This window comes from Fukomys damarensis, unplaced genomic scaffold (genome assembly GCF_012274545.1).
Source record: "Fukomys damarensis isolate Sample0158 unplaced genomic scaffold, DMR_v1.0_HiC HiC_scaffold_13, whole genome shotgun sequence".
Lineage (NCBI taxonomy): Eukaryota > Metazoa > Chordata > Mammalia > Rodentia > Bathyergidae > Fukomys > Fukomys damarensis.
Window position 1 is genome coordinate 15,935,465 of NW_022900925.1, and position 11,518 is coordinate 15,946,982.

Consider the following 11,518-nt stretch of genomic DNA (forward strand, 5'->3'; position numbering starts at 1 on the left):
ATTTATATAAAACAGTATCTGACCTAAAGAAAATGTTATTACTGTTATCAACTCACCAGCTCAAAGAATCTTGCTGTGGATATATAGTACATCTATGAGAATTAAGTTCATGTACATCAGAGAAATTTCATATACTCTTAAGGTAATTTTTATTTTAATATTTACCTTTTTCCAGTTTTTCCCTTTTCCCCTAAACATTTTCCATAAAACTTTTAAGCTGGAGGGCCAGGGATTTAGCTCAGTGGTTCTGCCTCCTGCCTTGTAAGCACAAGGACCCAAGTTCGATCCCTGGTATAAAAAAAAACAAACAAAAAACAAAAAACAAATTTAAGCTGGTGAGTACAATGTAGAGATTATTAAATAAATTTTCACTAAGAATGCCACTTATTGTTTTCATTTTTCCAGACATCCCCAAGCCCATTTGTATTCCCTTATATTAGACTAAGGACAGAGAAGTCACTAGGTAAATATGGCCGTGGTTGATCTAAAACCCTCAAGCATCTGGACCTCTAGCATTAGGTCTTAGAAGTAACTTAGTCCCACAGTACACTTATAATCCCTTTAGTCTGCAATCTTTGCAGAGTGTGTTCCTTAAATAATGCTTCTGAGGGCCAGGGATTTAGCTCAGTGGTTCCGTCATCTGCCTTGGAAGTGCAAGGACCCGAGTTCGGTCCCTGATACTAAACAAAACAACAACAACAATAATAATAATAATGCTTCTGAGCTGAGGTATTTGAAGAAGGAGTCATTATTTTGATGCATTCAAAGTTTTTGAATTCACATCATTTTTTCTGGGAATGTAGTTTGAATTTTAAAACAAGCAGTGAAGGAGAGATAAGTCTCAAGTCAGAGAGAGCAGACTGGTAACTGGTTTTAAATGTTTAGGTTAATTTTACAGATTGTTAGGTACTTCAGGCTGGCCTTGAACACAGGGTTATCCTTCTGCTTCAGCCTCTTGAGCGCTGAGATTATAGGTGTATGCCACCATGCTCAGCTAAATTTATAAATTATTTTAAAATACTTAGCCTAATAGCAAAACTACAAGTTAATAAAGGAAATGGTGTTTCCCCCATCAAAATGGCAAAAATTGAAACATCATATACTCAGTAATAGGGTTTGAGCTGGGAAACAGGTATTTATATGTGTCCCAGACATGGGTAAACTAGAATAGCCCTTGGAGAGGGCACTTTGGTGTCATTTATTTACATTAAAAGTGCCTATACACTATTTGTCCATCTCACAGGTGTTTGTCCTAGAGAGATGTTCAGACATGTACATAGTCATAAGTGATATTTATGTGTAATGGAAATTTTAAAATTATTTGTCAGTAGAAGAGCCAAATTACCACAGTACATTTATATTACCAAATAATATGCAGCAGTTATAGTAAGGTAGTTCCAAATGTACTGATACGGGTTTTCCAGACATGCTATTAAGTATATTAAGTAGATCACAGAATAGCACATATACTTGATTTATGTTGAAAAAGAAATGTGCCTATATGTAGATAAATGCATAAAGTTCTAAAAGGATATTCTCCAAGATTGAAAAACAGGTGGAGCAGGGAGGGGATTAGCAATTGTGGAGTTTTATGTTGTTTCAGTTTTTTCGGCCAGGATATATTTATATATTTTTGCGTGTGTAGTTAATAACACATATAGAATGATAAGTAAATGGAAATTCAAATTATTACCAGTGCCCACATCAGATAAGTAAATTTCCTGTGTTCTTTCCTTAGGGATATTTGCCAAACCTGACTCTGTTAAGATGACATATCCAGAGACTCAGCTTCACCATTCACTACCTTTATTGTTAATTTGTGACAATCTCCGTGACCCTGGGAACCTAGGTACAGTTCTGAGATCTGCAGCTGGGGCAGGCTGCAGCAAAGTGTTACTCACCAAAGGTAAGAGCACCTATCGCCAGGTGGACTGGTTGGCCATTTTTAAGTGAGCCAGGGCTCTGGGCGGATATGTATGAGTCTAAATTGTGGATCTGCCCCTTACTGGTTTTGTATCCATGAGCAGTATGCTAAGTATCAGTTCCCTTATTGATAAAATGGAAATCATACAATTTCTTCATAGGAATTTTGTTTTTGTATATTTTGAGACAGGGTCTTGATATGTAGTTAAGGCTGGCCTTGAACTCACTATGTATCCCAGGTTGGCCTCGAACTTGTGGCAATCCTGCCTCAGCCTCCCAAGTGCCGGGCTTAGAGGCATGTGTCACTATGCCTGGCTTTCTCTTCAGGGAGTTTTGAGAATTACTTGAGATGATGCAAATAAAGTACTTTGCACTGCCTGAGACAATATGTGATCCAGTAAATGTTGATTTATCTTTTAAAATTATTTTGAAACCTGCTAGGTTATTAAAGATTTTAAAAATTAATAAGGGTAAAATGCAGGTGCCAGTTTTAACATTGGTTTTAGGTCCTACATTTAATGAGCTTGTGTTCCCAAGTTGCTGAATCTATGAAACCTTCCTAACCTTTGAATTCTGAGTCCTATGAAAGGAAAGCTGTCAACAGTGTGACTGTGCCTTGGTGACACCTTTCCCTCAGCCTCGGGATGGGTCACACACTTCACACTAATCTCATTACCTCTGTCCTCATCAGAAATGGAGGTTATTCGACTTGGCTCTAATTAGAGTTGCCAAACGAATGGGACATGAAGAAAGTGCCTATTACACCTTGGGAGTGGAGGGGCGGGAGAGTATCATTCCTCACAATCACCTAAGCTACCATTAAACAAACTAATAGTGACAGTCATTGAAATTTGCCTGGGTTGCTTCTTTCAATTCTTCCGGTCGTACCCTGTTGGAGTGTATTTCTCTGCCAGTGTGAGACTTAGGTCCTGTGGTTCCATAGCCAGTACGTCACTTGTTGAGTGCTATGATAGCAGGTATGATTTTGGAAATATTTATATAATCCAGGCAGTGTGGTTTTCACAAGATGGCTGTGGATGGTATTCAAAAGGTAGGGAAAGGGGTAGGACATGCTTGTTGTGGTCCCCAGTGTAAGGATGCAAGGAGAGAAGTGTCACCTTTTCTTTACTCCCCACTAGACAAAGGGGTCAGACTACAGTTCCTGTCACAAATCTGGGCCATTCTTCTAGTCCCTTCCTCTCTTGGCCTGTAGCCCACCTCCCATCTCTGGTTTCCTGCAGCGTGTGATAAAGCCTGTGTGTGGGAATTGCATGTGGGAACTCTAATATCTGTGTCTCGGTCTCCATTTTTAAGCTACTCTGCCTGGTTAATCTACCTAAGTTTGACAGAACAATTTAAAGTAACATGAGGGCTCCCCAGCTCAGTGGTGCTGCTGCCTGCCTCGCAAGGCCAAGGACACAAGTTCAATCCCCAGTACCAAAACAAAACAAAAATAAAGTAACAAGGTCTGTGCTAACAAGTTAGGGGAAGATGGCAAGTGTGTGATGCAGCCATGGTGCGGTACCCTGGTCACGCCATCTCTCATGCCCATGGTGAGAGCAGACTCAGAAAACTCAAATGTCTGCCAGGCAGCCAACACACAGGAGCGGTTAGGCCTGGCATGTGATGGTGTGAAGGAGTAGGTTCCTCTGGTCTCCTTCTGCAGTATGAGAGGGTGCTGAGTGGTTAAGGCTCCTCTTTACCCTGGATTGCTGCACTCACCTCATTTGTTATCTCTAGCATGGAGAATTTCTTTCCCAATCTGGAGTGAACATTGAAGCCAAGTGGGTCTTTGTAAAACACTGATAAGGTTCTGTCACTGTTTTGGTTACAGTCTTTCAGTGGCATTATATTGCCATCTGATAAAATCCCAAACTTCGGTTGGGCATGGTAGTGCACCCTGTAATCCCAGCACTCTGGAAGACTGAAGCAAGCTCAGCCTGCTGGGTAACTTAGTGATTTATTAAGTCCTGTCTAAAATTTTAAAAATTCAAAAGAAAGAATTGGGGATATTGTTCAGTAAAAAGATCCTGGGTTCAACCCCCAGTACTGCATCAATCTATCAGTCGGTCCAAACTCGTGCTGGCGCATGCCTGTTTTCCCAGCACTTAGAAGCCTGAGGCAGGAAGATTGCCGAGAATTTGAGGCCAGCCTGGGCTACAGAGTGAGACCCTTTCTCGAAAAAAACAAAAAAAACCCCAGACTCCCCAGCTTAGCTTCCTTTATCTTGACAGCTGCCTGCCCACTCTCTTTCCCAGCACAGCCCCACATCAGCTGGCCTCTTGCCTGCTTACAGGTCTTAGGCCTTAGTACTCTGCCTCTTCTGACTTTGTCCTCTGCCGAGTCCTCTCTGAAAAGCACCAAAGAGTCAGCACAGTGTCATGTTTTCGTAGATTTTTGATGGTTTTCCTGAAAGTCCCATTTTACACAAGTTTTCACTTACCTTGCTCATGATTTCATATCACTTTTCACTAGTGATTTGTTTTGTTTTATTTAAGACAGGGTCTGTTATAGTCCTGGCTAGCCTTGAACTCACCTATGTAGCCCAGGCTGGTCTCTAACTCACAGTGATCCTTCTGCCTCAGCCTCCCAAGTGCTGGGATTACAGGCGTGCGCCACCACACCTGGCTATTACTGTCACCATCTGATTAAATATTGTCTGCTCACCACAACCACCCACTATGCTTTGAGTCCTTAGAGATGGTATTAATTGTTCACATCCCTTCCATAGTGTTGGACACTTGTATGGACAGTGTTGAAGGGATGGACAAAGTCTGTTTTGAGCACTAGCAGGGAGTAATCCTATAGTCCCTTGCTGGATGCTGCCATCACTTAGGTGGCTCTGGAAGGTCCCAGCTCTTGAGAAGGCTTTCATGCAAAAAATTGTTTTCATCAAAATTAATCTGATTTACTGAGGTTTTCTAGTCTGGGAAGGTTTGTGAAGTCTTGATTGTAACCACTCTGTTTTCTAGGCTGTGTGGATGTCTGGGAGCCCAAAGTCCTACGGGCAGGGATGGGGGCACATTTCCAGGTGCCCATTATCAACAATCTGGAGTGGGAATCAGTTCCCAACTATCTGCCCCCTGACACCAGGGTCTACGTGGCAGACAACTGTGGTCTCTACACCCAGGCCCAGATGTCTAACAAAGCGAGTGACCATGGCTGGGTGTGTGATCAACGATTCCTGAAGTTTCACAAGTACGAGGAGGAGGTAGAGGAAGACAAGGATCTAGAGACCGGAGCCAATAAAGGTTGGCTCCCTGATCTCGAGGTGCAGAATTATGACTTGGACTGGACAGAGGCACCTGCAGCTGTGGTGGTAGGTGGGGAGACCCATGGTGTGAGCCTGGAGTCCCTGCAGTTGGCCGAGAGCACGGGGGGCAAGAGGCTGCTGATCCCTGTTGTGCCTGGTGTGGACAGCCTGAACTCGGCCATGGCTGCGAGCATCCTGCTCTTTGAAGGGAAAAGACAGCTACGGGTAAGGGCAGAACACTTGAGCAGGGACAGGAGTTACCACTGAGAGGATGCCTGTAGCTTCTTCCCTGGCACAGTGTTAGGAGATTGACACAGTTGGCAACTGTGGCTTCCCAGGCTACATGCAGGAGGCAGGAAGTAGGCATTACTGCCATATGGTTATTGGAGCAGTAAGCATTTCTATAGAAGATTCTTCTTTTCATCATAAACAACAAAGGTCATAATTCTCCATAAGATCTCCCATCACCACCAGTTTTTGAGGCTTATGGATGATCCATGATTCGGTATATACCTATTTTTAAAACTACCCATTAGGGCTGGGATATAGCTCAGTGGTAGAGCACTTGGCTAGCATGCACAGAGCTCTGCGTTCTATCCCCAGCACCTCAAAAAACAGTTACTAAGGAGTATTTTTTGTCCAGAGTTTCCCAAGACATCGTCTTGGTCAGTAGAGAATTCCCTCTACCAGCTGGGGGGTGTCTTACAGCTACAAAGCCCTGGTTATAAGCCATGGCTGAGTCACTCTCATCTGATCATTGGTCATTGGAAAATAAACTCTTATGAAGTACAGAACCGGAGATTACATTAAAAAGTTTCATTTAAGTGTCTTTTCATCTTTGGCCTAGTGATGAGAACATTGCTCAGAGACTAGTAGGCTGTAGGTCATGGAATTTACCAGCTGGCTGTTTTGGGGGGGCTGGATTGTCAGTCTCGGGTTGTTTGTTCAGGCCCTCACTACAGCAGCGACTGTTTCTCTCCCTGGCAAACAGCAGAAAAGGTTAATTCATCAAGTGGTCTCATACCTTGTCAACTCTCCAAATTTGAGAACTATGCAGAAAAGAAATTGAGTTTTAAAATCTGTGACTTAACATTGCATTTGTCAGGAGAGCTCTAAGTAGCTTTCTCCTGTAACAAGTCCTTGTTATGGTTTACATCTAGCCTGTCCTACAAGTCTCACGTACTCAGAGGAGGACTTGCAGGTGATTGGATCTGAGGGCGATATACTTAGCAGTGGATGAGTCCTTTAATGAGTTTGTGGCTGAGTGGGCTGTTAGAAGTCACTGGGAATGTGACCTGGAACAGTGTATTCTTGTCCCCAGCTTTTCCCTTCCCTCTCTGCTTCCTCACTGCTATGTGAATAGCTTTGCTCTGCCATGCTGTTTGTGCCATGAAACCAGCCAACCATGGATTGAATCCACTGAAACTGAGAGCCAAAATAAACCTGTCCTCCTTTAAGTTGCAGGTATTGAGTATTTTGTCCCAGAAACAACAAAATGTAACATCAATGTAATATACTTATTTAATTTGTAGTCCTCTTCCTTCCACAAAGATAGAACTCAAGAAAATTCCAGTGTTCCTGGACGCAGTGTGAACAAAGGGTTCCTTCGAGGGAAGGGTGGCCAAGGTTCTAAGATCTTGGGTCCCTTGGCACAAAACACTGCTACAGGACCCTGCTGTTCGCTCAAAACTCCAGGGAACCAGCGCAGGCTGGATCCTTACCAGGTGCCTGTCAGGGATGTGAGGTAGTCACTATATCTGATGCTAGTCACCATGTCTGTGGGCAACTGTGGGAAGGGGTGGGTGGATTGGAGAGTGGGACTCCTCCAAACGTTTTTTTGTTTTGTCTGAGACAGGGTCTTGCTATGTCATGCTGGCCCTGAACTCAAGGCAATCCTGCCTCAGTTTTTCAAGTACTGGGATTATAGGCATGCACCACCACACCAGGCCAAACACTGCTTTTGTAACCACAAAGAACAGGGTTGGAGTTAAAGGCAACACTAGGAAAATAGTTTTACCACGTCCCTTTGATACAGTAGCTCTAGTAATGGTTTGGATTCTCCGGAGGTCCTTCAGCTGCTCATTCTGATGTTGAGTGCTGAAATGCTCAAGATAAAACATGTTATCCTTCCTTTTGTTCCCCCAGGTCCCTAGTAAAAGTGCCTTTTGGGAGAACCAAGGGGTCAGGTATGCTCAGTGCCCCAAGTGGCAGGTGGCATTGCTACGGATGTTTGCAGTTTTCAGTTTGGTTGGCAGCATCCTTCCAGACTGGCCAGCCTGAACCGCAACTGGGGTGCCATGCTTCACTCTGGGCCTGCCAAGGACACCCCCATGTACACTCTGGGGGGGCACAGATTCTGGAGATTCCATCATCACTGGTCAGCTTTCAGAAAGATCAGGTGTGTTGAGAGTGGAATGGCCGTAAGTCCCTGGTCAACTTTCAGAAAGTAGATGTGCCCAGAGCCTTCGGCGCTGCTGCCCATGAGCAGTTGGCAGACTTGCTGAGCTGAAAAGAGTGCAGTTAACTGTCACACCAGCAGGCTCACCCTGGAAGGCAGCCTGGAGAATTCCTACCACTCCACAGAGGCTGTGGTCTCCCCCTCAACACCTTAAAAGTGTGCTAAGAAACAAGTTACTAAATGGAGGACTTTATCTTTCCAGCATGAAACCGATATCCTACAATTTGTATCTCTGGATTGTGCTCCTGCTGGGTTTTATTACAAAATAAAAATGAGAGAACGAACCATCTACTTTCTCATGGGTGTCAGAGCAAAAAACTACATGTTATTCATTCTATAGTCAGTGGCTCACACAGCGCCTGAGTTCTTTTTTATATTCATGGGTATGATTTAGCCTGGGGTCGAGGAGGAGGGGCAGGAGGTAAACTGCTGTCTTTTGAATGACTATTAGGGCCCAAGTGGTGGTTACAGTATTTCCTGAGTAATACTGGAAAATCAGTCATGTATTCTCAGTTTTGAGCCCAGCACTTGTTCTGTCACCATTTTCAGAGTAAACAAGAATAAAAGTGAGTAGCATAGGACATGAAAAACTGCTTGACTCAAAGATAAACGTCATCAAATGCTAGCCAAGCTCCCGCCTTTTGTTGAGACACCGCCGTAATACTGGTTTCTGCCACAAGGTGGCAAGGCCATACCTCAGAAATGGCTCTCAAAGCTGCTGGGAAGGGTCAGGATTTTTTCTGGATTTAAATTGTTAAAAAGTCAGGGAAAGAAGGATGGAGTCCAGTCTCCAGCACAGAGCACACCCAGAGGTGTCAGAGATCCATGCACATTGTCTCATAATTTTGCACAAGTAAGAATCTAAAGTTCAGGAAGTCACTACCAAAAACTCAAGAGATGGGACGAGGCAGAACTGGCCCAGCTTCCCTCTGTGGCAGAGCCTTTGGCAGAGCAGCTGGGCAGACATTGATGCCCCAGTGAACCTGAGTCACACTGGGAGCCACACACGGCCCTTCAGTTAGTGCTGCAGGGCAAGGAGGTCAGAAACCATTTTCTTCCCTCACCCCAGCTGCTCACTCCTGTGCAGAACCCTGGTCATAAAAGACCCACAGGAGAGACATAGCTGGGCACCTTCTATCACTTGCCCCAGGGTTCAGGGCAACTCTAGGTGTCTGCCATCCAAGCTGAGCTGCAGCTCCACCTTTGCCGTTCCCCACACAGAGATCCCAAAACAGCACCTGCCCAAGGTTCCCCAGCTGGTGCTGAAAACCTACAGCTGTGCTGCTGGACCTGGTCCTCCCCCACTGGGTCCAGCTGCCTCTTCCGTCAACAGCAGACTTCTCTTGTGCTTTTAAATTTTTTAAGAAGGCATGTGTGGCATTTGGTGGGGGGGTACTGGCATCAAACCCAAACAGGGTTTCACAAATCCAAGCAAGTGCTCTACCGCTGAGTTACACCCTCAAGCCATTTTTTTTTTCTATTTTAAAAAAAAAATTTGAGACAGGGCTTGCTAAAATTCCTAGTGTCCTCAAACTTTTTTTTTTTTTTTACTGGGGATTGAACTTGGGACCTTGTTGCCTACCAGGCAGGCAGCAGAACCACTGAGCTAAATCCCTGGCTTGTTTTGAGACAGGGTCTTTCTGTGTAGTTCAGGCTGGTCTTGAACTCACTATGTAGCTCAGACTGGCCTTGAACTCATGGCAATCCTCCTGCCTCAGCCTTCTGAGTTCTGGGATTATAGGGATGTGCCACCATGCTCAGCATGGCCTTAAACTTTTCATCCTCCTGCTTCTAGATATGTGCCACGTGCCTGGCACATTGATACTTTTAAACTCCAAGATATTTTTTCCACAGTGAATGCATAAACAATAAACTAGAAGCCAAATGAATGGATGAAATGAGTTTCTGAACTGAGGAGGCATGTCACATCTGAGCAGCTGACATCACAGCTGCAGACCAAGTCCTCACTGGAAGCCTCAGTGCTAACACTCAATGGCCAGGTATGACTGATAATTGCAGTGTGTCATGGATGGGATCAGGATCAGGTCTGCTCTTCCTTTTTTTAGTGGGGGGGGTCCTGCTACATTGCTCAGTCTGACCTCAAATTTTGATCCACCTCAGCCTCCCAGTAGCTAGGATTACACTGCATCTGATGTTTCCCATTTCCCTCTCAATACTGGGATTCCTAGTTGTGTTGGAGGCAAGAACTCCTTTTCTCAGCTGAAGCCTTGGAGATGGATGGGCCACTGCCAAAGCTGCTGCTTCCTCAAAATGTAAGAAGGAACAGAGATTGGGTAGGAGGAGCAGCAAGGTCGGGCTCAGCCTCCTTCACACCACTGGGACAGAGAGGGAGGCACATACTGACTGCAAGCCTGCAGAGTGGCCCTCATGACTTGGGACTTCCATGTCCTCTGGTATCCAAAGAAGAATGATCATTTTGGCTCTGAGTCCTATGACCATGTCACTGTGTCCTAGCTGCAGTCTGTGTGGGTGCCTCATTTGTGTCAGGAAGGAGACCCAGGAATACAGACCTGAGGCTACTTCTGCCTACTCTGGGCTGCACACCGCCCATGGGGATGGAGGTTTATTCAAGTTGGCACATTATTTAACAGAAATCTAACTGTCCCTCAGAACAAGTTCCACCTGCACTTACTAGCACATTTCCTGGCTTGGGAAGTATTCCAAGAGGCCAGGGGGTGAGCCACACTTAACACTTCGAAAAATGAAGCACACTTGCTTTGTCCTTCCACACAGAAGGTGAAGAACCTTCTGTCTCATCTCCCCCAGGAAGAGAAATCCCAGCTGTAAAGCAGAACCAATATAAAAACCCACCTATAGCCTCTTGTTTCCTGGAAAACCTTTCACCCTCCACACACATTCACAGGCCTCTGGCACTAATAAGCTCACAGTCAACAACCATCTGTCCTCTTAAGCAGACTGTGAGGAAAGGGCATTTCTTGTCCCTACTGGCATTTAGCAGTTTGGGGTGTAGAGAAGGTGCTGACTTCCACACAATTGCTTTTAGGGGAAAACGTGAGTGATCGTCCTATGCTCAGGGTCCCCAGAGTGGAGCTGCGGGGGGCACTCCTGAGCCTCTGCAGTCCATGAATGTCGCCACCCCAAGATCTGTGCCCAGTGGCATCCCATTCCCGTGGAGCAAGCCTGGGCCTGCCAAGGCTAGCTGGAGAAATGGTTCCATGTACAAAATGTGTGTCTGCCCCTGCATGACTGGACAAGGGCGCACATGCTCACTTGGGTCCCTGCCAGCATGGCACTTTCATGTGCGCAGCTTTTCTCCACGTCCTCACACATCCCTGGTTTCTTCCCCACAGTAAACTGCAGCACCATAACCAGGTCCCACTGGTCTGTTCTTAGACCATACCCTGTTGTCTATCTCATTGTTGAATGCAGTTTGCTGTGTGGAGCCCAGCAGCAGGAGTGGAAACATCTTTTTAGTGTCTTTAGTTAGGCAACAGGAAAAAAACAAAACCTGACTGAAAATTACAACTTGAAGCTTGGCTGATGCCAGAAAAGCAGTACTGGCTCCTTATGCTGGGATAAATGATGGCCACTGATTTCAAGCCACTTTTGCAGGGAGGGGGCATAAGGAATAGCAGAACATCACCTCACTCCTGGAAAGAAAACTGGTTTCCATCTGCCCATTCTACATAGCAATCCCAATACGTGCCCTTTTCCTTAAACAGATCTTTAATAAGGTGAGACAGGTTAAAAAAGAAATACTCATCTCTGTTGAGAATGGGAGGAATGGGATCTGGAGGTTGTTGAAAGTTGTGAATATAGTCAGGAAACCCGGGGTGACCTTTTTTCTTTTCTCCCTCTCCTCTCCTCCCCTTCCTCCCTCTCTCTCTCTCCTCTCTTCTGTT

At 45.2% G+C, this 11,518-nt stretch overlaps 1 protein-coding gene across 3 annotated transcripts in view; it reads left to right on the top strand.

The window, feature by feature from the left end:
• The window catches only part of Mrm3 (mitochondrial rRNA methyltransferase 3), a 9,303-nt gene extending 2,761 nt beyond the window's left edge, over positions 1–6,542 (top strand). For all 3 annotated transcript variants that reach the window (XM_010642178.3, XM_019210386.2, XM_033762864.1), the window contains 2 exons: positions 1,739–1,906; positions 4,896–6,542. In XM_010642178.3, the coding sequence (XP_010640480.1) occupies positions 1,739–1,906; positions 4,896–5,443 (716 nt within the window). In that variant the 3' untranslated portion in view covers positions 5,444–6,542. The remainder of the gene's footprint in view (positions 1–1,738; positions 1,907–4,895) is intronic.
• Positions 6,543–11,518: the final 4,976 nt, after the last annotated feature.